The sequence below is a fragment of the Glycine soja genome, chromosome 4, assembly GCF_004193775.1.
Source record: "Glycine soja cultivar W05 chromosome 4, ASM419377v2, whole genome shotgun sequence".
In the NCBI taxonomy this organism is placed as follows: domain Eukaryota; kingdom Viridiplantae; phylum Streptophyta; class Magnoliopsida; order Fabales; family Fabaceae; genus Glycine; species Glycine soja.
The window spans coordinates 6,711,410-6,738,794 of NC_041005.1; the positions used below are offsets into that span (position 1 = coordinate 6,711,410).

Below are 27,385 nucleotides of genomic sequence, written 5' to 3' on the forward strand. Positions count from 1 at the left end.
TTTATGTCTATCCTTGCTTGTTAATCTATACAGTAAAAGCTTATTTTTTTTCTTAAACATCTCATCAAAATTTAGTTTTGTAAACATTAAAAGAAAAAATTATGTTATATATTAACATTATAAAACAACTTTACATCTTCATATTAGATGACAATGTAAAAAGTAACATTTTCCTAATATTTTTTATCTCAAACTGTTTCATTGTTTATGATTTTGTTAACATTATAGGGAAATAATAGAGTAGTTTCTCTTTATATTTGTTGAGAGAGCAGCTTCTCTTTTTATATAATAAATAAACATTTATTATAAGCATTGTAAACAAGGAAATAGTGAACCTCAATTATTTTCATTCCTTATAAATCGGAGCTACTAGCATGGCAAGGATGACTCAGAATATCACGAGAGAGAGAAAGAAAGACGGTTCTGACAAACCCACTCACTGCGAATTGTTGTGATCCCATCCTTCATCTCCATCTCGTTTTTTCGTTTCAAGCCAACAAATCCTTCTTTTTTTTTCTATTATATTTTCAATATCGCAAAAGTGAAAGTCCTTTGGAGGTTGCTCATTCGTTTTCTCTGTAAAAAGAAAAAAAGTGAAAGAAAAACCTCATTTTTTTTCTTCGGTTCTTCTTTTCCTTGTCCGAGTCTTCTTTACCGGTCAAACAGAGACTCTGTTGATTAGAGAAGAGATTTCATCAATCACCGGAAGGTGAAAACATTAGGAAAATTAATTTCAATCAAAGCAAATATACAATAATACGATGGTCGAGTTTGGAACGAGAATGGGATCCATATGGACGGTGTTGTTTTGTTTTGCATCGGTTTTCGCGATCGTTTCTGCAGAACGAAGCATTGTGAAAATGGAAGTGCCGAGATTCAATGTCACCACCCGAGAGCCTCAACAGAGTTTCCTCACCAAAGCTTTGAATTTCTTATGGCAATCTGGAGAATCAGGGTACCAACACGTGTGGCCGGTAAGCGCTCCCTTTCGCGTTGAAATTATTTTTCCTCTCTCAGACTTTGATTAATTAAAATTTATTAGAAATTATTAATTTTAATATGATTTTCTTATGTTTTTTTAATATAAATTAGAAGAGAAAATTATTAAATAAAAATAAAATCTATTTAAAAATATAATTTTTAATAAATTTTAACCGTATCATTAATCAAGTTTCCTTAAATGTTTGTTAATTTATTAATTTTTATTAACTATATATAACCTACCACCTCTAATCTATTTCCTTCTCTCTCCATCCTTTCGTGTTGAAATTCCTGCTTTTGGATTTCTTTAAGGGAAAGGAAAACTATGGAAGTTTCTTTGCTTTTATTTTATTTTTATGTTTAGTTAGTTGGAATTTGGACGGGGAAGGGGATAAGTTCATTTGACTTGTTTGATGTGCTTTTTCTTTACTCCATTTTATTGATTGATATTTTTTATTTATTAATGTTTCGACTGGATTTGAGGAATGACAATGGCAAAAGAGGAAGGTAATGCATTGATTGGATCCGATGAACAAGAGTTTTCTTAAATGATTTTTAAAAGTAATAAAATTCTATTTGTAATTTATGAAGAATTAAATATTTACCATTTTTGTTTTTAATTTTATATGTGCAAAATATCTAGTGAATGATTAATCTTCAAAAGGAAAAAACCTGACCGGGCACAACTTAAAATTTAGTGTCTGGTTCATAATATGTATTTCCATAAAACTTAGACACTATCTTAAAAAGTTTGTTCAATATTTAGAGGCTATTTAATATGATTTCCAATATTTTTAAGATTACTGAACTAACTAGTTTTCTTTTCACTTTATGAACCACTCAAGAGAGAAGAAGTATTTTAAGGATAAAATTTATAATTTACTAGAGAACATTTTGAGTTGAAATGAAAGAGAAAATAGAAGGAAATTAAAGAAAAATAAATTATATTTTATGTATTTTTCCCCTCGCGTAAAGTGAACATGGGGAAGAGGATATGGCTGAAAAGTTGGAGATAATGGCTTTGTTGGCTTTCTGTGGTTGAATTTATTATTGCTATATCCTGTTTGGTTGTGTTATTGTCACTATTTTGATTGGATAGATATCATGCATGTCAACGAAAAGTAAAAGTTATGGCGGATGTTATGTTACTTTTGCAGGATATGGAATTTGGATGGGAAATTGTGTTGGGTACTTTTGTTGGGTTTTGTGGTGCCGCGTTTGGAAGTGTTGGTGGAGTAGGCGGAGGTGGCATATTCGTCCCTATGCTTAGCCTAATCATTGGATTTGATCCAAAATCATCCACAGCTATCTCAAAATGTAAGATTTGACTTACCCGCTTTAAACGTGCTTATTACCATGAGTTTGCCGTAATTTTGGATGATGGCCACAATTAATTGGTTCCCTTTTTTAGTTTTACGATTAGTTGAAAAAAGAAATACTTCTTACACTCATATAGTTGGATAAAATAAATATGAGTAAAATATGTTTGGGCACCCGTAAAATTTTAAAAATATTAATTTGATTCTTATAAAAATAAATCTTAATTTTGATGATTTTTAATGGTAATTTTGTTAGATAATTTTCTTTTGTAATTAATAAACTTAATTATTTTTTCTTTCTATTTTTTTAAATACACTTAAAAGAAACTAGGCTCCATTATTTTTTTCATATTATTTCATTGGAAAGCGAGAGAAGATCGCTCAAGATATAACAAAAAATTACAATTTGAAAGATTTTAGTTAAAGAAATTGTTTAATTTATTTTGAGGGTTTAAGCATCACAAATTATTTAATTTATTTGTAATTAATTTACATGTGTAAATTTGTTTGTCACATCAGATTAGAGTACCACTGAAGTATCATAAAAAAATATTCTATTTTTACAAGAATCCTAATTAATACAAAATTAATATTTTTTAAATGTCACAGGGACTCCAAAGTCCAAACTTATTTTACCCAATAAATATTTTCTTTTTCAATAATATTATTTAATTTTTAATTATTAAAGTCAATCATTTAACTGATATTAAGAAAATTAACTATTTTAAGTTCTAACATCATCAAAGCTAGCATAATATGTTCGACTGGATGCAATCCTATGATTAATAGGATGAAGAGAAAAATGAGACAGAAAAATAAAATATGAATTAAAAAATAAAATGAAAGAAAAAAAGCATTTTTTTTTAGAAATAAAGTTTTCCTTGTCTTTTCTTTTCATAAAAAAGGTTACACTATTCGTACTATTTTTCATAAAAGACTTGCACCTTTCAAGAGTCCCCACCACATTTAATTACCAGGTGTTCTGTTTTGTGACAGGTATGATCATGGGTGCAGCTGTGTCAACTGTTTACTACAACCTTAAGCTAAGGCATCCTACGTTGAATATGCCCATCATTGACTATGATTTGGCACTTCTCATTCAACCAATGCTCATGCTTGGCATCAGCATTGGAGTGGTCTTTAACGTTGTATTTCCTGATTGGATTGTGACTATATTGCTTATTGTTCTCTTCTTAGGTAACAACTAATGTAGCTGTGATTTCAGTTAAGCATTCTTCTTTTTGCTACACCTAACTGATTTTACTGTATTGCAGGCACATCAACAAAAGCATTCTTTAAAGGGGTTGAAACATGGAAAAAGGAAACCATAATGAAAAAGGTATCCTTTAAGTTATCATTTATATTTTCACTGCATATTTCTAACTGACATGTTACCATAACAAACAACAGAAATTTAACGAGAAGAAAGTAATGTTTTGTTAATAACTTTGTGTCTTTGAATTTATTGACCATAAAAGATCAGTTTATGAAGATTTTCTGATTAATAGTGTAATGATGTGTGTGTTTTGTATATATTTAATCTGGAATTTATGGCTAATTGTGTGAACACATCTTGTTTCAATTCAGGAGGCTGCTAAACGACAAGAATCAAACGGTGAGTTCAGATTATTCATTAGCACACCAAATCATATCAAAGTTTTACAAGATCAATTTCTTCCTGATGCCGGAGTACATGCAACTTTCCTTTTGGTGTAGGTTCTGGGGCTGTAGTGGAATACAAACCTCTTCCCAGTGGACCAGAAAAGGACACCAAGGAACAAGAGGTCATTATTCTCTACTCTAGTGAGTTCTTATGGATGTGGGGTGATTTTCATATCTAACTAATGTGGATTTTGCAGATGAGTATTATTGAAAATGTATATTGGAAGGAGTTTGGACTTCTGGTGTTCGTTTGGGTTTCATTCCTTGCACTACAGATTGCCAAGGTTTGTTTGCTCTTTCATATCTACTAGTACCAAAAAATAGTTTATACCATGCTATTTATCTAACTCGAGACCAATAATCTCTTATTGACAGGAAAACTATACGACTACTTGTTCAACATTATATTGGGTACTGAACTTGTTACAGGTAATTCTGTTCAAGAGTTGGCACCAGAGCATTACCCTTATACAATAAGTGTCGTTGCTTTTCTTGATTGCACATGATATGCTATTATTGCTTCTTTAAAAAATGGATCCGAATGTCTGTTACAACAATATCTTGAAACTGTTTGAAGCATGTTTGTTTTCCATGTCATGCAGGTCCCAGTCTCAGTTGGAGTAACTGCATATGAGGCAGCTGCCTTGTTCAGTGGACGTAGAGTAATTGCTTCCACGGGAGAACAAGGGAAAGATTTCACTGTTCTCCAGTTAATGATCTATTGTGTCTTTGGTGTTCTGGCTGGTGTAGTTGGTGGCATGTTGGGACTAGGAGGAGGATTCGTTATGGGTCCACTTTTTCTGGAGTTGGGAGTCCCACCTCAGGTGAGTTTTAAACTGCATTTTGTAAGTAGTATTTACTATTTAAATATATATCAAATGAAAGAGTGTTTTTATATGAAAAGGTGAGAGGAATAAATCTACACTTATTTAATAAGCACAGGATTACTTAAAAATGTCTCATGATTTTGTGATTTAATATTAACCCTTTATGATTTGATCCCATGACTATAATTTACCTTTCTCACTCTCACGTAATAATAGTCCCCTATTAGTTTTTTGTTGTGAAATTATTCAGTATTTGTGAGTGTTGAATTGTTTTGCATTTGGTTCTTGGGGGAGAAGTGGGGTGTAGGAGTTGAACTTCTGCTACTAACAGGATTCAATGTCTTGTGTGCAGGTGTCAAGCGCAACAGCCACCTTTGCAATGACCTTCTCCTCATCTATGTCTGTCATAGAATACTACCTGTTGAAACGTTTTCCAGTTCCTTATGGTTAGTGCCCAAGAATTTCTAAGTTCTAATTAACTGTGTATATTTGATGCAATTTTCAATTAATTACTTGTTTGCCTCTAACTTATGTGTTTTGTTAAATGTTACACAGCTCTTTACTTCATCCTTGTGGCTACTATTGCTGCCTTTGTTGGACAGCACATTGTGAGAAAACTAATTATCCTATTCGGGAGAGCATCTCTTATAATCTTCATTCTAGCCTCTACAATATTTGTCAGTGCAGTCTCGTTAGGTGAGCGTCGTAACTTTTTTTTTTCTTGCTCAAATCTTATTACATGGGGTGACATAATATTAACGTGATTATGAATTCTGAAACGTTTTTCACTCACGTGTTAGGTGGAGTTGGCATTGTCAATATGGTACACAAGATCCAGAATCATGAATACATGGGATTTGAGGATCTTTGCAAATACGGGTCATAGCACATATTGGAAGATTATTTTTTTCGTATTTACATTACTATTCAAGGTCCCTACCAAAGCCAAGAACCGAGGTCGTCAAAATTGACTTCAATTACGTGCCATGGCTTCAATCGTGTTAGTTAGGTGTCATTTATTTTATTGTTTGTTGCCAAGTCATGGAGTGATTCCGTGGGGAATTCAGATGCTGAATTATTCCGAATATTCATTGTGTTGAGCTTTTGTCTCATCTTGATTTTTTTTAATGATAAGTACGCGTGATCTTAATCTTTCATTTTTTGCGTTATTTAATGACAACTTCACAATAATTTCGATATTAAAGTATCAATTATTTATTATAATAGAAAACGTAGGGGGATCCAATCCAATCCTTTATAAAAGAGGAATCAAGGCGTGGGGTCAACTTCTGTACCACTCGCGCTGTGATCACGGAAAAATTTTCATACGGAGCATGCATAATGAATAATGCTTGAAGTTTACTGGTCATTATTAATTATTAATTTATTATAGGTGAAAATTCGGGTTAATCCAGCTTCTTTTATCTTGTTTTGTTATATCAACAAATATTAATGGTTTATTAATTCAAATTATTTTGCATTTAAATGATTGGGTTGGACTAAACCCCTCATTAAATGGATCATATTTTTGTCTAACTAACGTACTTAACCCACGAGTTAATGGACAACTCTACAGGCCCAGTAATTAAAAAAAAAGAAATATATAAAATATTGAAAAATATCTAACATAATATCAACGAAAAAATATAAGAAAATATGCAAAATTAATAAATCTGTAAAATACAAAAGAAAACTTCTTTTACGTCTCTCAAACATTAAATAAAATATAAAAAATTCAATGCCTTTAACTTTTTACATAATAAAATAATAAATAATATTTAAATTATTTGTGAGTTGGTCCGTCAACTCATGAACTCAACTCATTTAATCCGAAGGTTAAATGGACAACCGATTAAAATTTAAAAGACATAGTTGTATATTCAAACTCGAATGCCCATATCTAATCATTATGCATAAATTATTAATGCAAGGTTGAATTTGCATACTATTTTTTGCGGTTATAACACTTTCAATATCTTTACAAAATTGATTCCAAATGAGGTATGTTTCCATAACACATTGGTTCAAACTAGAGTTAGCAAAATGAGTTACGTGACCAAATGTGGGTTACATGCCATGGGAGGCCGAGTAAAAAAATTCAAAATTAATTTGGATTTCAAAAATGAAGTACAAGCCTTATAAAAATTTGTTTTTTTAGGCTTTTTGACAAGTTTGTACAATGGTTGAATAAGGCTAAAAATGTTTAAATTTAATTTGGACTCAAAATTTAAAATCCAATCCCCACATCTAATCAGGTAGGTTCATGTTGGTCCTTTTAACTCAATCTATTTTGTTTTCTTTAGTTCAAATCAACTTAGGTGTCAAATATAAACATAAAACGATAATAAATATGCACAATTGATATTAAATGAGTACTATTATGTCCTCAATCATATGACTAACTTATTGAAATAAGTTATTTTGACATGAAGTGTTACATCAATCTAAAGTGCAAGAATTGAACAAAATCAAAGTCCAAATACAAATTTTTTAAGATGCACACAGACAATAAATCATATTTTGGTCTAGAAAAAAAAATATGCTTTATCATTACATCATGACAACATTTTTATTGTTCTTAAGAGTTCAAAATTCAATTCATTTTGGATTCTTATAAATACAACATATATCAATATAGTAAGTAATCTCATATATATATGTCATTATGGTAAAATCATTATTGATCTAAGTGTCACAATATATTTTATAGGTATCCATATCTATGTCTGTCAACCACATTTTAATCATGTTGGAGAGTTGTACCATTGTATTATACAATGGTAAAATATTTTGAGATAAAGTAATTTAGATTGTAAAATGTTTTTTAGAACCCAATCCTATTCCTCCAAAAATAATTTAATCAAAGCAATATATTAATTTTGTTTGTTAAAGAAGTAGAGAATTAGTTTTATGCACAATATAATGATAATGACTCTAAAAGAATGAAAGCCATAACATTCACAACAAATGTTCAATAAAATTGAATATATATTTTTTTGGAATTAAAAAACATGCACTAATATTTTTTTATACTAGTCTAACTATTATTACTGACTAAAATTATGAATTTTTTTTTAAAATAAAAAAATTTAAATCATAATTTAAAAATTATAAAAAAAATCAAAATTACAATTTAGTTTAAATTTTACAAGTATATATCTCTTTGTCTTTTTTTTTTCATATATATCGTTAATATTTTTTTTTGTTAAACTTGTTTGCATCTTATTAACAAATTATTAGTTCGGGTGTTATTAAAATCATTTTTTTTTAATAATTTTCAAATTTGAGCATGTGAAAGAGATGTGATAAAAAGAAAATAGCTGTTAAAAATGATTAATTAGGTTAGTTAGGCGGAAAATAATCATCTTTGCCAGTGGATGGATATTCCACTCTGTTGCATTTTATTATTAGAAGCTGAAAATTCTAAAGCAGGTATTATTGTATTTGTACTTGTACACGCCACAAAGGTGTAGGGAAGGTTCCGTGATTATGATTTTCGCAGCGATTCGGATAGCGAAAGCAATCCCCCACCCCTAATTTTGATTTGTGTCGAGGAAAGGACAGGTCTTGGAACCCTAACCGCACCTCTCTCTTTCTTCCCGTGTGCGTCAAAGCGAAGCATCGCGACACGATGGTGTTCTACTTCAAAGCGCGCCCCGAAGCCGGCGATTTCACCATCTTCATGGGCCTTGACAAGTACGAGAACGAGGAACTCATCAAATACGGTTTTCCCGAAGACATCTGGTAACCCTAATTTTCCCATCTCCAATTTTATTTTTCTTCTTCGTTTCCGCAAACTCTCTGCTCCCGACACAGATTATTCACATGACCTATGTCTGGAACTCGATTTGATTTATCAGTTGTTTGTGTAGCGAAGATTTTTATGCTGTTTCGCTTCGATGTTTTGCATCACCTAGAAAGTTGAAGGTGAACATTTGTTAATTTGGTGATTAATCTTATCATGTAATAATAGTCAGGTGTTTTCACAATTGTGATTCAACTAATTCTTATTGGAACACTATCTTTTTTATTTTGCGTGTCACAAAAGTTTGGTTGTTTTCATTTAAGAAGCAATCAAATCAGTTTTTGGGATATGGTATTATTTGTTGGCTAGTTGTTCTATTATGGAAGATAGAAGTCCCTTCACACATTTTTTCGAAAGTGCATTGCCTGGAATTGTGGCTGCATTATATTTCGGTTTGATTTGATGCTTTTGCTTAGATAGTTGTATTGTTATTTTTGCTTTCTATGAGGTTCTTTAATGATAAAATCTATCCATTGTAGGTTCCATGTCGATAAAATGTCTTCAGCCCATGTCTATGTCAGGTTGCACAAAGGCCAGACCATCGATGACATGAGTGAGGGTTTACTGGAAGACTGTGCTCAGCTTGTCAAAGCAAATTCAATTCAAGGTAAAAGCCTGACTGATTATATTCCTTTGGCTTATTAGTTTTAATTGATTTAAAAGCCAATTTTATATATCATTGCAAAGCTGGTAAATAGTATGTCACGATGCCCTTATTTAGGTTTCTTTTGTTATTCTATTTACAATTGGAAGTTGGAAAGAAAAATTCCGGTACTAGGTTTCAAGATACATATATGTAGTTAATTTTTCTTCACATTCATGTATTTCCTTCCAATTACTAAATTCTGTGTCTACCAATTACTTTATTCATGGCAGGAAATAAAGTGAACAATGTCGATGTTGTTTACACACCCTGGTCTAATTTAAAGAAAACTGCTTCAATGGATGTTGGCCAAGTTGGTTTTCACAACTCAAAAATGGTGATTTCTTTTACATTTGGATCTTTTCCATATTCTTTCAGTTTTTTTTTCCAGTTCTTTTTTATTTTGCCTTTTTGTTTTTTCACAGTGGGTAGGTAGATGAATGGTTGAGCTTCTGTTTTCAGAGTATCATTTTCTGGTTTTCATGTATTTTAGGTTCGAACTGTAAGAGTTGAGAAGAGGATAAATGAGATTGTTAACAGGCTAAACAAGACAAAAGTGGAAAGGAAACCTGATTTGAAAGGTACTTAATAAGTTTGCTCTCTTTCCGTTGAATATAGTTTTCTTTTGAGCATTTAAGTTTTAATAGCTAAGAATGCTATTTGCTGGATAAGTAGGCAACTGGTGCACCTTCTTTATCTTTTTTGGGCTATCATACGCTTACAAACTTGATTTGACATATCCGATCTTGATATGTAATAATATGCTTACAAATCTCATGTATAATAAATATACCTAATGTGCTGCAGCTGAGCGAGAAGCAGTTAATGCAGCTGAGAGAGCTGAGAGAAAACAACAACTGAGAGAAAAAGTGAGTATTGCTGGACTGTTCTTTCTTCCCCCCCCCCCCCCCCCAATTCCCCATTGCTGCCATTGCCCTTAATATCTGTGCATGGTAAATTATGGTGAAATAGACTTGGATCTAATAGTGTACTTTTATAGAAGTTGTTTCATCTAACTTTTCCAAAAGCTGAAGTGCATAAATTGATTTTAGCTAATCATTTTGTTTTATCTTATTTTTGTCTCCTATAAGTGCTTATGGAGAAGTTTATCAAAACAAGGTCCTAAACTCATTAGATGATTTGTTATCATATCAAATTTCAATGGATTTAATTGAAAACTTTTTATACTGATGGAGCATTAAATTAAACTCAACCTCCAAGTTGCATACCATTCTGACGCATAGTTTTTTAAATTATATCTTTGTCTGGCCTCATCCACTGCTTTAGTTCTTTGAGTCACATTGTAGCTTGTTGCTCTTTAGGATTTTTGTTTGTGAACTTTGTTAAGAATTAGAGGATCCAACCCAAGGTCTCAAGTATGTTCAACTCTGCAAACTTTGTATGATAACAATGAAATGTCTGCTTTGTGGTGTAACATATTTGAAATTCAATTACTATGCTTTAATTGATAACTTGTATTGGTGTCTTCTTGCTTGGTTTATATAGTTCAATCTGCATATGATGAAAAATGCTGGAATGAAAATGGTAACGTTTTTATTGAACAATTGTTTCTTTTATTTACCCACATGTTTCTCCATCCAGAAACGTCGGGAGGAATTGGGAAGGCTTGAAAAGGAGAAACAAACAGAGCTTAGGAGCTACAAGGGTTTGATGGTTGCAGAAAATATGACATCCAACAAACAAATTGCATCAGGAAGCAAATCATTACAGGAACTGGAGGAGGATTTCATGTAATCATTTATTGGGTTATGGACAGATGACTGGTGGTCAACTTACTACCTGGCAGATTTATGTTTTTGATTAACCAACCCTACTTTGGATTTTGAAGCTGCATTATCTTGGTTGGTTGAGGAAACCAAGTAGTGTGTACACAAATTGTGATTGAGGGATGCCGGGTGGGGAGGTGAATCCTGATAAGGTCAATATACCTTATCTACAACTATAACCTTGCTTTAGACAATGGTTTTTGTTATTTAATGTTCTCACAGTCGAGTCAAAAACTGGAATTTCGTGCTATTTTTATCGTGGTCGTTTACGCTAGTCGGGTTTTGAAATTTGTTTCCCTCTTTGAATTGGTGTTCACTGCTTGCGAAATTATTGGGGACATTATGTAGTGTTTATGCTACATGCAATGATAATACTCTTGTTGGGAACATTATGTAGTGTTCCCTGTTTGGAATATAGGATACATACTAATATTGTTACCCTGTATTTAGGAGTGAAAATTGGGCAAATCACTTCTCGAGGGTGAAGAGTTAGGTAATGTTTGTTATTAGTTGAGGGACCTTCAATATTTGTTCAAAAAGTGAAATGGAAAAAAAATTGTTTGATTTTTAATTAGATCCGATTGTAAACTGAAGTTTGCCTCCTCAACTATATCTTGAAACTCACTTTGAAACTGAAGAAAATGTAGGGTTGCCTTTACAAATTTAATTTTTTAAATGATGTTTGTTTGGCATAAGCTAGGTTTATTTATTAAATGGGTGAGGACAATACTTCTTTTTAAGAAAATATTTGTTTTAAATGATTAGACTTTCACCTCTTGGAGTTCTCACACTAGTAGTTACTCCTTCATACAAATCTTATATAGCTTGTTATATATGCAATGAATACACCTTTTTTTTTATCCTAAGTCTTTCATAACACTTCTCTTTGTACCCAGTTATAGGCTTTTTTCCCAAGTCAATAAAAAATATATGTAATTTCTTTAATTTTGTACCTTTCCATTAACTTTCGCAAAAGATAATCTTTTTTGTAGACTTTTTGACAAACCCAAATTGATTATCTGCCATCCTTGTTTCATATCTTAATCTATGCTAAATCACTATTTTTCCATGACTTCATATGTATCTCATAAGTTTCATGCCTATGTAACCAACACAATTTTAGATATCCCATGTGTTTATAAATACTAGGACTAAAGTGTACTTCTTCCACTCATCTAACATTTTCTTAAATCTCAAATTCTCATTGAAAAGTTTAGGATCCATTTGGGGTGATTGTGAACTTTTGGTTTTGTTTGCAAATGTAACTTTTTAAACAAAATGTGTTCAATAAAATTGTAGCTGAAATAATTTTTAACTCAATTTTAAAATACTTTTACATTCATTTTAAAAAATCAAGAAAAAAATATTTTTGAATTTGATTTTCAATTTTAAAAAATATATTTTCATTATTGTCACTCCACCATCGTCATTGTTATCATTAACTTTATTATCATTGTTATCATCATTCTTGTGTTATTTTTTTTAATATATTTATTTTTGTTGTAATTTTTTTCAACCTTTTTGCTATTTTTAGTAAATTTTTTTTTAATTTTAAAATTATTTTAATGTATCTGTATTTTTTTTATATTACATTTTTTCATAATAGAGTGAGATAAGATAAAATAATGGACTCTTATCAATTTCAATTTGCAACAACTTCTTAAAAACTAAAAACTAAGAAAAAAAATGAAACTAAAAACTGATTTTGGATTTAAAAATTTTTAAAACTAAAAATAGAAAAACACTCCAAATAGGACCTTAGTGAGCCAAATGAAATCTTGTTCGCCCATGCACTTCCAAACTTCAATACAAAAAAAAAATAAAAAAAGAGAAATTATTTCCTTCCTATTTTATTCTAACTTGGCCAATGATTTTCCGGTGTGTCCAACATAAATAACTCTCTTCTTTTTTATTTCTCTTCTCAAACAAACAATAAAAATTTGTTATTTATATTTCATGTCCATATTTTTTTAATTTCCTTCCATTCTATTTATGTGCAACCTAACACATGGTTAATGACTAAATAGTATTTTTATCCCATAACAAATCATATATTTTTATAATAATTATATTAAAATTTATATTGATAATGATCTTTAATTATTTGTAAATTACACCTACAAAATACATAATCTTCTGTCCCAAAAATTAAGCTCAAACTTAATGTAACCAACTCATTTTTATGAATTTGATTCTTTTAAAGTGAATAAATATATATTTATTATGAATTTAAAGTAACTTAAATTATAAAATACGTTAGTTAAAATTAACAATAAATATACACTTTTTTTTTTACCTTATACATTCATTTATTCGTTATGAAAGAGATAACTTTCATTTTCATCCCTCCTTTTATTTGCCGAAAAAGAAAAGTGGATGGGGTCGGTTTGGAGTTGGACTGCGTAGAGTTGGCGTAGTGCGTTCAGATATCTTATTTCGTGTTTTATTTCTACGAATCTAAACTGAGCTTTTAAAAGTGCAAAACAAACACAAACCTACTTTGAAGCCCAAAGTGCAACGTACTTTGCAAAAACCCTAAACCCTCTCTTTCTCTCTCCGCGACTCTGTACTCATCAATGGCGACGCAATCGTTAGACGAAGAAACAACTAAGAAAGTCATACGACAGGTATGACTCATACTCCAATCTTGCTTTTGTATTTCAACTTTTATTTTTCTTATGATCATTCATCATTCAATTTTCCATTCTTTTGTCGCTCAGGTCGAGTTTTATTTCGGCGACAGCAACCTTCTCACCGATGGTTTCATGAGGAAGAGTATCACTGAAAGCGAAGATGGCAGTATCCTTGTTCTTCAGTATTACCTGTTTTTATTTATTTTTTTGTTTTAACTGTAGCGCTTTTGTAGAATAATTTGAAGTTATCATTGCTGGCCTTGACTGTGGTCTCTCACAGTGATTAGTTTGGCGCTGATTTGCTCGTTTAATCGAATGCGAAAACACCTTAATTTGGGTGATGTTAAGCCCGATGAAGTGGCCCAAGAAACCGTGAATACTGTTGCTCAAACTTTGAGAAATTCGGCTTCACTCAAGGTCTCCGAAGATGGTTAGTTTCCTAAACTCAGGCTCTTTTTGTTTTTGGTGATTCAGAGATGAATTTGTCATAAATGAACTTATTTGCTGTTTATTTGTCACTGTCAAATCAATGGTTTTCTGGATGAAAATGCCTTTTGCTTTTATTTTTTGCATGCTACTAATTGTATGTTCATAGGTTATATGAAGAATGATTAATTATATCCTGGCTTTTTATTCTTTTTTATGTGTATGTTTCAGGGAAAAAAGTTGGCAGGAAAACTGAACTTCCAAAGCTAGAAGATGTTGAGCAGGTGGAGATAAGAACACTTGCTGTATCACCATTTGAATATGATCTGAAGCTTGAAGATGTGGAGAAATTTTTTGGTCAATATGCAAAGGTAATAATATTAACACGGGGGAGTCCGGGGCCTGTATCATGATCTACATGCTAACATTTTAGTTTAAAAGCAGTATGTTTCTTTTACTTATCCTGAGTTGTCAACGTGTAGATAAAAGAAGCCAACTGGAGTCACATCTGCATAAAAGAAGTTTCTTAATGCTCTTGATTGACAAGGAATTAAGACTATATACAAAATGCTTCTCATAAACTCAAGACATTATGCATCATTTAAAGATAAACCATGACATTGTATTCCTCTGGTTAATATCTGAGTGCTTTAGATTTATGTAATATGTATTACTTTCAATGAGTATGTAATCGGTTGTTGTCTAACTGATGGTTCTTTAAGTATGATCCACGAAGTATTGTGTGAGATCTTTTTTTTTCCTATACTTTTCTTTTTATAATAATTTACATATATATATATATATTGGGTTTTCAGGTTAATAGTGTCCGGCTTCCCCATCATGTTGGAGACAAAAAGTTGTTCTGTGGCACTGCTCTTGTAGAATTCTCTTCAGAGGAAGAAGTAGAAAAGGTTATGAAGGAAAAAATGGTATATGCTGGGGCTGAGTTAGAATTAAAACCAAAGTAAGAGAATTCTTATAGCATTTCAACACCTGTACCTGAAAATTAATTATATTAAAAAAAGGTCAAATATTTGGCTTCTAAAAATAATTTCTAAAATATGTGCTATGACGGGTTCCTTTATGTTAATGAAAGTATTGCAATAGGAATTGCACATTTATTCTCTATATTTGTGAAAAATATAAATAAAAGGAGTTCCTTTGGTGCCAAGTTCTCCTGGCATCGTTTATGAAGAATTTAAATTCACTTCATTGCTGCTTGTAACTTGTGCTTGCATTACTAAAATTTGAGAAATTTGGTATTTGAGACAGTCAGACAAAAATGTCTTAATGTTCAGTGACTATTGATAATATATATGGAAGTTTGTGATGCTTATATTTTGCCCAATTCAGGAAGGACTTTGATGCAGAGAGAGAAAAAGAATTAGAAGATTATAAAAAATCTCGTCCACCTGTGGGTTCAAATCACCAGAATAGCTCAAATGTAGAAGAAGAGTAAGAAGCTGCCAACTTTTAATCCCCCCAAAGAAAGTATATATAGAAACTGATAGTTTACATTCATTTCCATAACAGCTACCCTAAAGGCTTAATTATTGCCTTCAAATTAAAGAGCATTTCAGAAGAAATTCCGTCTGAACAAAATGGTGTTGATCAACAAGCCAAGGACAATAGTGTTGTCTCCAAAACAGATGAAAACCCCCGCTCTGAAATTACTTCTGGGGAAAATGATCAAAAGGTAACAGAAAATGTTGGTGTTGATGAAGAAAAAAATGAGATGAAAGAAGCAAAGGAAACTGTAAATGAAGAGGACAATGAGATGAAAGAAGCAGAAGAAACTGAAAGTGAAGACAACACTGACATGAAAGAAGCAAAGGGAACTGAAAGTGAAGACAACAATGGGATGAAAGAAGGAAAGGTAACCAAAGATGAAGAAAAGAAACAACAAGCTGGTGAAAAATTTTCTGCCGCTGCTTACAAGGACAACATGGATGTTGTCTCACGTGAGGATTTGAAGAGTGTCTTTGAGAAATTTGGTACCGTGAAGGTAATTGGGTTTCCCCCTTCCTCCAGCCTGTAGAACTTTATGCCTTCTGGTAATTTGTGTTTGAGGTTTTGCAGCTGTCTATTATAACTCATCACCCCTCCCCCTGAAGTTATTTTCCTGTTTCTGGAAGGGGGATACTTTTCTTTTTTAAATTTGTTTGATTATCCTGATGGCAGGCTAGATTCCTGTTACTGAAAAATAGACTATAGTCAGTTTTCTTAATTGATTAAATTTTTTTTTTTCCTGTTTAGTACATTGATTTCAAGATTGGAGCAGAGTCAGGATACATCCGCTTTGAAGAAACTGAAGCTGCTCAGAAAGCTCGTGCTGCTGCAGTTATTTCAGAAAAGGATGGCTTGGTTGTAAAGAATTATATTGCTATTCTAGATCCAGTGACTGGTTAGTTCTACGTCAATTTCTTTTTTCTTAAGCAGGTTTGGATTTCGTTTGTGGGCTTAAAATACTACTTCTCTTCACCAGTTTCTAATGATATAAGCTTGTACCCAAATTGAAAAAATATTGCACCTGATGAACAAAACCGCTTAACTAGGAGGGAAGGGATTTGGATATGGAGAGAATAGTTGCTGAGATTAGAACTAAAGTGGTATCTTCTGTCAGTGAAAATTGGATTGGTTAAGTTGAGAGCCACATTTATTTGTTATGGTGATCACAGGTGAGGCCGAAAAAGAATACTGGAGCCTGCTTCGTGGTAATCAAGGCAAACACCGAGAATTCAAGAATAAGCAAGGAAGGTACGTTGCTGGATTCAACGATGCCTTGCATTTAACTTTACCAATTGTCTATACCTTTTTACTTTGCGTTTTTGGATGCTCGAAAAAGGGTGGAACTTATATTAATTATACCTCTCTTTGCAGGGGAGGATGGCATGGGAGAGGGGGCAAACATGCACGCTCTAGAGATAATGGGTCTAGAGATCGCCGAAATAAGGCTCAGAAAGTTGGTGGTGCATAATGTTGGGTTGGTTAGATACAGCAGTTTTGAGATCAACTTGCCTGATGTATTCTCCGCTAATATATACTCAAGTTTTGATTTTATGGTTCGGCTGTAACATGGCACATTATCATTACTTGCAATATTTCTTTATAATTTATCGCTTCCATATATTTCTCTCTATTCAGTCTATTATTGTTTGAGGTTCATACTTAATCTAATTATGTAGATGAGATCGTAGAGTAAGATGATTCGATAAAAAAAAGTTGACAATTTTTTATATGGTAAATTAATTACTCTAGCATTTTACTTGATTCTTTCGGTTTACTCATTAATTTAATAAAGCCTTGATTTTAATCCCTGTCCTGTGTCCTGAGTTTTTTTTTTTTTTTGTTTTACTCAAGGAGCTAAAAGCCCAAAAATAAAAAATCCTCTAGGAAACAGAACAGTAGTAGCATATCATCAATCAGAAATTACATAAAATTGCGTAACGAGAGGTCATTACTCATTCGAAGTGAATTTAGCGAAAAGGTCAGTGGGCTGATTTGCTTCTCTGTAGCCATGCTCCCTTGATGTGCATTGCTTGAATTTCTAAAGATTAAATATAATAAACTTTGCTTAAATTCACATTGAGGGTGTCTTTGGTTGTGAGAAGATAAAATGAAGGAAAGGAAGAAAACATGTGAGAAGAAAAATAAGGTATAATAAAGTAAAAATAGAAATGAATGATTTGGCTGAAGATAATTGATATGAAATAGAAAAGAAATATTTGAATTAAATAGTTTAGTAGGTATAAAAAGAAGTCAATATTAAGATAGAAAAATTAATATTAAGTAAAAATATATTATTATTATGTGGTAGGAGAATGCTTGCAGTAAAAGCACATCAAAAACTGCACAGCAGCAGCGGACATAGTACCATCCCAAGTCTCAACCAAACCACCACCACTCCCGTATTTCACCTGCATTTCTCTACCTTTCCTTGCTCTTCTCTAGCATTTGATCGCAACCAAACCATGCCTTAGTCCTTTAGCTTTATGATTGCGTAATTTTGGTCCTATTGCACATTTGGTCTTAAATTTTAAAAATTTAACAATTTTGCTTCATTATTTGTTTATTATTATTTTTTTAAAATAGAAATTATTAACCGATATATTGATGATGATGTGACACTAATAATGTGTAAAACTATCTTGTCATCTATCAAGTTATATGTCTGTCACGTTAGTAATTTTTGTTAAAAAAATTAATGACAAATTAATGGTGAATCAAAATTGTTAAATTTTAAGAATGTGAAGGATCAAATTTACAATAATTTTTTTGAGAGATCAAAATTATATAATTATGAAATTATTAGGGATCAAATATAGATTTAAGCCGATAAACTAATATTGTGTTGATGAGTATTGTTACAACCTTCCTATAATAATTAAATTCGAGTAATCACATATTTGAAACCGCCTAACCAAGCAATTCGAAGATTGTGGGACCCACCTGGTGCTTTGTATCTTTCTCCATCCTATTAAAAATTCTAATTAGTGGGTAGAATCTAAACCCATATAAAATACTCCATTTTGCATGAATAATGAAGTTATGCTCAACAAAAGATGTAAATGTTAGGGTGAAGGAGCCATCAAAATTCCCAATTAAACCTCCACAAACAGCTTTGTTACTAGATTCATGCCATGATCTATTTGTATTGATCTTAACACAATTTTTTGGGGAGGTTTCAAGGGATAAATTAATTCTTTACAAGATGATTATTAAGATAAGACCAAACCTTTCAAAGTGTGCAAATGAGTGGAAAAATATATGTGAATAAAATTTACTTTGAGCTACGTAGACTAGACATTAGGAACTTTATTTTTGAATATATATGGGCCTGTAATTTGTTTGTTAATTTTTTTAATAAAGTAATCACTCCTTAAATTTTAAATAAATGAATCACCACAGGTTAACTTTGCTTTGGTTGTATAAGAATAAACTTAAGTAGTAGCATTGGAACAGTAGCCAATCATTACCCAAATTGTATGGTCAATTTGAATGGTAGTACTACTATAACTGATTGATCAGTTTATGTGTAAATTCGTTGGTATATAATACTGGAATAAACGCGACAATCACATATGCCATGTTTAATATTTCCCATGTTGCATTCCGATTTCCGAGTAGTGTAGCGATGCTACTATGCGAGTATCAAACTATCAATTGACTATTAACACAATCTACGTTAACATAAAACTACTATTATATGCATTAAAGAACAATAAATTACTAACAAATAACAATAATGACCCATTTTTCAATTGAAATATTTCAAAGTTAGTTCATCCGTCTCTTTTGATTTAGACCTTTATCAATATTTCTACGCACTTCGCCACGATATATTTATTTGGATTTTCTTAATACGATATTTTTTTTTCTAATAAAATTGTCTATTATTTTACGATAAACACTATTTTATAAATAACCGAAGTTTCAAATATTAAATTGATTTAATCATTTTAATTTTTATGTAAAAATTAAATTTTTATTATAATACTATATTATTTATTGAAGTAAGTATTAAATGTATGAATAAAAGATACAGTAAATTATTTCAACTGTTTTCTTGTATCTGGGTGGTTATAGTTGACTTGCCAGAATTACATCAACTGTCGTGAAACGTAAGATTGACAAATTATAAAAACGCTTTGATTTTTAATACTTATTTAATGTAAATTTAATAGTAATAGCTATCTTTATTGTAAATATTTATACTTATTAAATGTAAATTTAATAGTACTAGTAGTAATAGCTAACTTTATCTTTATTGTAGCCTTAAAATAAAATCTTTATCTTTTTTGTGGAAAAAAAAGCAGGACCGCTCTAAATAAATAAAATAATGAGTGGTAGAAATTTGAAGAAAGAAAGAAAGAAAGAAAATAAAAATGAGAGAATAGTATCTTTTTTAAAAATAATAATTTGCCCGTTGTACATTTTGAAAATAAAAATGTACGCTACCGTGCAGAGATGGAAACGTTTATCCGGCGTGTCGTGATCTAGACCGTTCATTTGCCAAAGATGTTCGAGCTATAAGCATAGGGTTTGAAACGCAAGAGTCCGCCTCTTTATGTTTGAATAGAGACGAGGACCGTTTTAGTTTAACTCTTTTCGTTTTTTCTTTCCATTTTTCAATTCTGGATTGTGGTGGTGGTTGATGTGCATTTGCAGATCTTACTTCGCCATCGCTTGCGCGTGGATCTGCAAATGCGCACCGTTTCGATCGCTTCGTCCGTCATTAATCTTTCTCTGAAGCTCAGTCCGGTGAGTTATCCTCTAACGGTCACATTCGCATGTTCGTTCTCCGATCTTCAAATCGTGTTTTCTTAACTTCGATCTTGTTCGCCGAAGAATTTTACGAGTCCTTATTGGATTCTGAGTTTTATGCGCAACTTTAATTTGAATTGCTCTGTCTTTTTTTTTTTTAAAAAAAAAATTAAATCGTAATTTGAATTAGCTTTCTTTGACTGGGATTTTAGTAGCGAATTATGTAATTGAGCTATTGGTTTTTATGGTGGATGTGGCTTGAGTGATGCAAGCGGTGGAGCTTCAAAAGTGGTGATGTGTTTGGTTAAGGAAAAATTGTCCGTTCTTAAAATCATGTTTTCTTACCTTCGATCTTGCTCGCTGTGGAATTTGAGGAATCTTTATTGGATTTTGTGTTTTTGAACAACTTTAATTGGAATTGCTGTGTGTGCTTTTTTCTTTTTTAATTTTGAAAATTATCTGTGATGTTGAAAGTGTCGAATTATGTAATTGAGCTTTTGGTTGATAAGGTAGATGTTGACTCGTGTGATCCAAGTGGTAAATCTTCTGAAATGGTGATATAATGTGATTTTTTTTTGAACATTTTGAATATTCTTTTATTCAATTGTTTGGTTGAGAAAAAAATTCTTTGATTCTTTTTTTTTCCTTCCATTTTTTCTTTGAACTTCTCCTGATTCCTGTGTTTGTTTGCAGAAGTTTGTTCATGCGATCTCTTAATTGAGGGGGGATTATAATGATTTGGAGAAGCAACTGGAGAGAGAATTGCAGTCCAGTGGGAATTGGGGTATTCTATTTTAGTTATCTGCCAACAAACTATGGAAGGTGACCAGACAATCCTTGCTGCATCAGAAGGGGTGATAGAAGGTGTTCAGAAAATTAGATCTCTGAATGGGTAATTCTCAAAATCATCTTTGTTTAACTACATTGGTTCTTTTATTACTAGGCAGGCCTTTATCATTGGCGTGATACGTGAGTGAAGTGAAATTAATACTGGTGTTTAGCCTGTTTCTCTCTAGTGTCTAACACCTTTAACACTTAACAATTGACATGCTTAACATGTTTACATGTGAAGCTGTTACTTGCTTTCTTTTTGGGAATAATTTATTAATTATTAACAGGGCTGAGGATTGGTATTGCTAATATTTTTTTATGTTCCAACTCTTGCTCTTTCCAAGTCCTGTCCTTTCTCTTGAACAAATAATGTTTCACTTATAAAAATAAAGAAAGACAAAGAAACCTTTTGTAGGTAACCGTAGTAAATTTTTTCTATGAAGAGATGAAGTGAGTTTTTTCTTACGATGAAATACATATCTGTAGGAGGACTACTGGCCCTACAAGGCGCTCTACAAAAGGACAATGGACACCTGAAGAGGTGAGTTATTTTAACACTTAAAACTTATTTCATGTTTTGGAAGTTTCGTAATGTTTTGCTTGTGCTACAAATTTTTTTTAACTTATCTTTTATAGGCTGGTAATGTTTTATTTGCACTATAAAATCCTGTAACTTGTGAAACTAAGCAAGTTTATGAATTATTCAAATGATTTTTCCATGTAAAAAATTTGTTTACTTACAATCAGTTATAGTTATTCTTTTGAATTTTACCACAAAAAAAGGTTATAATACATTTTTTTTAATCTTTTTGATATGTTTGTGCATTTAGCACTTTAAGACTTAACAGTTTCTAAGATATAAAGTTTGATTGATAATTATCTTGTATATTATTAGGTGATATTCATGTGTTTTGTTTTTGCAGGACGAGATTTTGCGGAAGGCTGTTCAGCGTTTCAAAGGAAAGAACTGGAAAAAAATAGGTACTATTTTGGTAGCAGACCCACTAGTGTTGATTTCTAATTTTGATTAAGTTATATGCTTGAAATTTAATATGCTTAACAGGGAGATATAAATGGGGGGAAAAGGACTGCGTTTCGCGGGGTTCAATATTTTGGTCCCCTTGAGCAGTTTTGTAATTCTACTTATTTCTCATACACACACACACACAGATACATTAAGCACTTTTAATTTACACAAATTAATTATGCAATATTTTGTTATGTGACCTGTTCTGATTGCCAAATTTGTTTGTAGCGGAGTGTTTCAAGGATAGAACTGATGTACAATGCTTGCATAGGTGGCAGAAAGTCTTAAATCCAGAACTCGTCAAAGGTCCATGGTCTAAAGAGGTAATCTCTACTTTCCATTTCTTGCCCATGTTGATCTTATCTCTACATGTTAGAATTTATTTTGATGTAATATTAGAATGTATAAATTTTCTGTTTACATATCTAATGTGAAGTCACCTATCGAATCTGAATGCAAACAGGAGGATGAAATAATTATTGATTTGGTGAATAGATATGGACCTAAAAAGTGGTCTACTATCGCACAACACTTACCTGGACGTATTGGTAAGCAATGTCGAGAAAGGTATGGGGGCTATTGGATTTCTATTGTTTTGTGTAGGACACAAGCATCATTAATGTATCTTTATTGTCCAAAAATGATAAATTAGAATATAATAATAAAATATTTTATTCAGATTATCTTTATCCCTGTTGCCTCATACCATCATATTGGAGAATTTCGATGGATGTAGTTAATTCTCGTTTATATAATTTTGTAAAAATGTATAGGTGGCATAATCATCTTAATCCTACTATAAATAAGGAAGCATGGACGCAAGAAGAGGAGTTGGCTCTTATACGCGCACATCAGATTTATGGGAACAGATGGGCAGAATTAGCGAAGTTATTGCCTGGAAGGTAAATACATATTGAATTCTTTTTTTTGGAAGGTAAATACATATTGAATTACTTGTGCTTGCTTATGTGGCAACAGGACAGACAATTCTATAAAAAACCATTGGAATAGTTCTGTAAAAAAAAAATTGGATTCTTACTTGGCATCGGGCTTGCTTACTCAGTTACAAAATGTACCACTTGTTGGAAATCCGAATCAACCTATTGCTTCCATCTCTTCGAGGTTGCAGCAGAGTGGAGACGATAATGGTCCTAGGGGGGCTGAAGGGGAGGAAGTTTCACAGAGTAGCCAGGAGTCAGCTAAAGCTGGTCACTTTTCGTCAGCCAGAGAGATGAGGAGTGTTGTTTTACAAACTGGAGAGGAATACAAACCAAATGAAAAACCTAGTCAAGCATCCTGTTCAGAGCCATATTACGTGTCTCTGGATGAAGTAACTGCATCCCTTCAAGACATGGCTGGCCAAGGGATTTGCACTTCTCAATTCATTGAACAGAAATATTCACACAAACCTAGAAACTCCACAAACGGGGACTGCCAGCTTGATTTACTTGACTTGACCCATATTTCCTCAATGGACTTTGGGCCGGAATCATCACAGTTGCAAAATGATAGGGTAGCTCCTAGTGAAAGTCCCGACATGGTGAATATTCCGTTTCAGACTTCGATGGGGTTAGGTGTTGCAACGACCATGGGATCTATATCTGTTAAACTAGAACACATATTGATGTCTGATGATGAATGTTGCAGAATCCTAATTTCAGAAGCAATAGGTGATGAATGCTTTTCTTCTGGAGATTATAATAAAGGTGTTAACATGGTTAACTTGTCAGGATGCACCTCATTTCTTTGTCAGTCATTACCATCTGTCCAATCAGTAGTTTCTTCTACTGGTGATAGGTTGACGTATACGGTCGAACCCAATCAGTTGGTTGGGTCTGAGGATCAGCAGTTTGTCTCCAGAACACAGGACAACATAATTTATGCCAATGACTTGTCCAGTTCTCCTTGTATCCATAGGATAGACAGCACAGAAATGCAAGAGCCATCAGATGTTGTGAAAGATGATTCAAAATTGGTCCCTGTAAATAGTTTTGGCTGTGGATCAGACGCTAAGCAAACTTCCTATCCAACGGATGAAAAGCCAAATGTGCCTACAGAACAAGAGGACACAGGTGCTCTATGTTATGAACCTCCCCGCTTTCCAAGCTTGGACATTCCTTTCTTAAGCTGTGATCTTATACAATCTGGAGGTGATATGCAGCAGGAATTCAGTCCCCTAGGTATCCGCCAATTTATGATGTCTTCTATGAACATGAACCTAACTCCTTTTAGATTATGGGACTCACCTTCTCGTGATGATAGTCCAGATGCTCTGTTAAAAAGTGCAGCTAAAACCTTCACAGGTACACCATCTATATTAAAGAAACGAAACCGAGACCTTTTATCTCCACTATCAGATAAAAGAATTGACAAGAGACTTGAGATTGAAATGACATCAACCTTGATAAAAAACTTTTCCCGATTGGATGTCATGTTTGACGACAATGAAACTCCGGTAGCAGATTTGCTTCCTGCATCTTCAATGCAAAAGAGGGACTCTGGTACCTCTGTTGAAGGTGATAAAGGGAGTTGTCGACAAGATTTAGTTAAAGTGGAACGAGCAGAGGATAAAAAGAAGTCTGTAATTTTGGACGACAAAAAATCAGAAGACGATTCGGGTGGTAATAATTCTCAGGATAAAGTTAAGCAGCAACCTCTTGATGTTGATTCTGAGATAAAGAATGATGCTAGTGCTGCTGCTGAGATTGTAAGTATTATTTTCTTGTAATAAGCTTTTAACCAAAATTTGTAAATGATTACTTATGTTGTTATTTTGTTTGTCAGGTGCAACAACCATCTGAAATTTTGGTTGAACATGATATGAATGATCTGTTACTGTATTCACCTGATCAGGTTAATTTGAAATCAGAAAAAGTTCTTAGTTTAAGTGCTAGAACTAAAAAAAATCCATGCTCAAGGATTAACTCACCATCTGTTTGGGTAAAGGAGCATGAAAGACTTTCAGTTGCTGTTACTTGTGTACAGTCTATCAGTTCATCCGGCTCAGGGGAGAATTCGGGTGATCACACTGGAAACGATGGTGGTCTTGAAACATGTAACATGTAATTTTCTTCAAACTAATTATATTATCATTTGCCAACTGTTTCCATTTTCCATTATTTATTTTATTCGGGTGTTTTATTAACGAGGCTGAGTTATTTGATCAACCTCCAATAAGGTAGTTGTGAGGTTTCATCCATTTAGCTTTATTTGATGTTACTGTTAATGGTTTAAGCTCTGCTGCATTGGAAAGTTCTCTCATTATGTGGCACTTGTGATAGGTTTCATTTGTCTAGTTTATGTTATTTGCAACGTTTTGGACTCCAATGACAATTGTTTCCATTTTTGCTTTATTTTTCAAATTATTCAGTGTCAACTCGCTGTGGTTCTGACTACTGCTTGTTTGGTTTCAGATTTGGTGGAACACCTTTTAGGAAAAGCATTGAATCGCCTTCAGCATGGAAATCTCCTTGGCTCATTAACACTTTTTTGTCCAGCCCCAGGATTGATACTGAAATTACAATCGAGGTACTGTAGGTTCTGTTGGATAATGATTTCCTTGAAGTAGATTTTAATTCACCAAAATTAAAACAGAGCATTTTTATAGGATTTTGGGTATTTCATGAGCCCTTGTGACAGAAGCTATGATGCAATCGGGTTGATGAAACAGATCAGTGAACAAACTGCTGCTCAATATGCCAGTGCTCAAGAGATTCTAGGAAATGAGACTCCCAAGGCATTACCAAAAGAGGCGTCCAGAAATGACAGGGATGGAGACCAGGAAAATATCGATGCTCATGATCAGCATGGGAACCATTCTCAGTTGGCTTCAAGTGCTTTGGTAAAGCTTAACTTAGTTCCTTTGTCCTTTGATCGACATTTTCACTTGATCCTTTCCCATAAGTCATAGTAGCCCTTGGGTTTTTCTTGAAAGCTGAAGCATCATATTTAGATCTATATTTCATCATATGGCAAGAGAACACAAATAACATTTAGAAAATAGATCTCCGAATATTTCACCATCAAGAGAAACACAACTATCCTAGTTAAAAAGCTGCAGCTCAATTCCCTTCCCCTCACTGGCTTTTGGCGGTGAATTCTTTGAGTGGTTTCTTTTTTGGTGTTAAAAGTGACACACAAAATCTTCACTAATAATTTTTATTTCACACTTTAAATTTTGATAAAGCATAAGCTTACAAGATTATTTTGAGCCTTTGGAGATTTCAGGAACCCTGCACTGCAGTTATTTTCTTATGCAAGAAATTCAGGTCTCTAGTTTTGTCAATAGCTTATGGCTTAAAGGAATTTATTCGTTTGCAGGTGGAGCGACGTGTACTTGACTTCAGCGAATGTGGAACTCCGGTCAGAGGTGATAGCAGCAGCAAATCCTCAGCTATGAGCTTCTCAAGCCCTTCTTCGTATTTGTTGAAGGGCTGTAGATAGTTGATCGTGCACTGAAATGCTATAAAGCCTTCGGTTGATGTACTTTTCGTCTCCAAGTATATTTTATATATAGTTTACTATTTTTTTTTATTTCTTTATCTAGCTTATAGTGATAAGACTTGAATTTGTAATGGTAACAAAGAATTCTATTTAAGCTTGTGTCGATTCTGGATTCTTAATTTGTCACCTCTATAGTAAGCAAATACACATGAGAGGATTTATAACATTCTTCTTAGTTTTATATTCTCTCAAACCAATTGTCCGCGGCACCTACAATTACTAACAGCTATGAAGGTAGGGGAAAGTTCAAAATCTTGCTTTCAAAAAGCACTGCTCACAAAACCAACATTTGTTAAACTAAAAAGGATTTGAACCCCTTAGTAATCTTGAATTCAACCTTAAAACTTACGTGCATGATAAAAATATAAGAGGAATCTTTACTTTTAAGATTATCATGAGGTTGATCTCATTAAGTAAAAAGATTTTTGTAAGAAAAGAGAACGGGGAAGGAATAAATGTATACATACAAGTCAAGCTTAGATAAAAAAAAAAATGAAAGCAAATCTTAATTCATCCTATAATCTTGCGATCAAATCATTGTCCTAATTATGCTAATTAGGGAAGTTAATTATAAAAAAATAACTATTTTTTTAGTAGTGAGCCGAGTCACTTTACATATACTTTGACAATTCTACTCACAAAATTTTCATATTAAGAGAATAGAAAGCACACACAAA

General features: G+C 32.6%; 4 protein-coding genes across 8 annotated transcripts; all 4 read left to right on the forward strand.

The window, feature by feature from the left end:
- Positions 1-336: 336 nt before the first annotated feature.
- Positions 337-5,946, forward strand: LOC114409087 (sulfite exporter TauE/SafE family protein 3-like). The gene is made up of 12 exons (XM_028372387.1): positions 337-974; positions 2,139-2,298; positions 3,297-3,497; positions 3,575-3,639; positions 3,888-3,915; positions 4,017-4,084; positions 4,160-4,246; positions 4,338-4,391; positions 4,565-4,786; positions 5,142-5,235; positions 5,345-5,485; positions 5,590-5,946. Exons 1-12 carry the CDS (start codon positions 762-764, stop codon positions 5,673-5,675), a joined length of 1,419 nt encoding a protein of 472 aa, XP_028228188.1. The 5' UTR covers positions 337-761; the 3' UTR covers positions 5,676-5,946.
- A 2,257-nt stretch (positions 5,947-8,203) lies between these two features.
- Positions 8,204-11,595, forward strand: LOC114409088 (coiled-coil domain-containing protein 25-like). 4 transcript variants are annotated; one of them, XM_028372390.1, is made up of 7 exons: positions 8,204-8,533; positions 9,074-9,201; positions 9,471-9,574; positions 9,731-9,818; positions 10,045-10,106; positions 10,238-10,239; positions 10,840-11,595. In XM_028372390.1, the coding sequence occupies exons 1-7, from the start codon at positions 8,421-8,423 to the stop codon at positions 10,907-10,909; spliced, it is 567 nt and encodes a 188-aa protein (XP_028228191.1). In that variant the 5' UTR covers positions 8,204-8,420; the 3' UTR covers positions 10,910-11,595. The 4 variants fall into 4 exon arrangements, with proteins under 4 accessions (XP_028228191.1, XP_028228192.1, XP_028228193.1 ...); XM_028372391.1 differs by lacking the exon at positions 10,238-10,239 and adding an exon at positions 8,662-8,716 and having other exon boundaries at positions 8,207-8,533; XM_028372392.1 differs by lacking the exon at positions 10,238-10,239 and adding an exon at positions 8,667-8,716 and having other exon boundaries at positions 8,207-8,533.
- A 1,885-nt stretch (positions 11,596-13,480) lies between these two features.
- Positions 13,481-17,222, forward strand: LOC114409089 (la protein 1-like). The gene is made up of 10 exons (XM_028372393.1): positions 13,481-13,651; positions 13,745-13,823; positions 13,938-14,087; positions 14,315-14,454; positions 14,899-15,047; positions 15,437-15,538; positions 15,617-16,088; positions 16,340-16,487; positions 16,762-16,840; positions 16,964-17,222. The coding sequence occupies exons 1-10, from the start codon at positions 13,601-13,603 to the stop codon at positions 17,058-17,060; spliced, it is 1,467 nt and encodes a 488-aa protein (XP_028228194.1). The 5' UTR covers positions 13,481-13,600; the 3' UTR covers positions 17,061-17,222.
- A 2,932-nt stretch (positions 17,223-20,154) lies between these two features.
- Positions 20,155-26,883, forward strand: LOC114409090 (transcription factor MYB3R-1-like). 2 transcript variants are annotated; one of them, XM_028372395.1, is made up of 12 exons: positions 20,155-20,344; positions 21,041-21,239; positions 21,665-21,719; positions 22,102-22,159; positions 22,434-22,528; positions 22,669-22,772; positions 22,979-23,107; positions 23,184-24,912; positions 24,990-25,267; positions 25,619-25,733; positions 25,876-26,046; positions 26,526-26,883. In XM_028372395.1, exons 2-12 carry the CDS (start codon positions 21,163-21,165, stop codon positions 26,646-26,648), a joined length of 2,934 nt encoding a protein of 977 aa, XP_028228196.1. In that variant the 5' UTR covers positions 20,155-20,344; positions 21,041-21,162; the 3' UTR covers positions 26,649-26,883. The 2 variants fall into 2 exon arrangements, with proteins under 2 accessions (XP_028228196.1, XP_028228195.1); XM_028372394.1 differs by having other exon boundaries at positions 20,158-20,344; positions 25,813-26,046; positions 26,526-26,874.
- The last annotated feature ends 502 nt before the right edge of the window (positions 26,884-27,385 follow it).

Coding starts and splice junctions, on each gene's coding strand:
- LOC114409088 (XM_028372389.1), top strand. CDS start 8,421: ATGGTGTTCTACTTCAAAGCGCGCCCCGAAGCCGGCGATTTCACCATC. Junction 8,534..9,073: donor GGTTTTCCCGAAGACATCTG/GTAACCCTAATT, acceptor TATCCATTGTAG/GTTCCATGTCGATAAAATGT. Junction 9,575..9,730: donor GTTTTCACAACTCAAAAATG/GTGATTTCTTTT, acceptor CATGTATTTTAG/GTTCGAACTGTAAGAGTTGA.
- LOC114409089 (XM_028372393.1), top strand. CDS start 13,601: ATGGCGACGCAATCGTTAGACGAAGAAACAACTAAGAAAGTCATACGA. Junction 16,089..16,339: donor AGAAATTTGGTACCGTGAAG/GTAATTGGGTTT, acceptor TTTCCTGTTTAG/TACATTGATTTCAAGATTGG. Junction 16,841..16,963: donor TTCAAGAATAAGCAAGGAAG/GTACGTTGCTGG, acceptor CTCTCTTTGCAG/GGGAGGATGGCATGGGAGAG.
- LOC114409087 (XM_028372387.1), top strand. CDS start 762: ATGGTCGAGTTTGGAACGAGAATGGGATCCATATGGACGGTGTTGTTT. Junction 4,787..5,141: donor AGTTGGGAGTCCCACCTCAG/GTGAGTTTTAAA, acceptor TCTTGTGTGCAG/GTGTCAAGCGCAACAGCCAC. Junction 5,486..5,589: donor TGTCAGTGCAGTCTCGTTAG/GTGAGCGTCGTA, acceptor CTCACGTGTTAG/GTGGAGTTGGCATTGTCAAT.
- LOC114409090 (XM_028372394.1), top strand. CDS start 21,163: ATGGAAGGTGACCAGACAATCCTTGCTGCATCAGAAGGGGTGATAGAA. Junction 23,108..23,183: donor GCGAAGTTATTGCCTGGAAG/GTAAATACATAT, acceptor ATGTGGCAACAG/GACAGACAATTCTATAAAAA. Junction 25,734..25,812: donor ATACTGAAATTACAATCGAG/GTACTGTAGGTT, acceptor GCATTTTTATAG/GATTTTGGGTATTTCATGAG.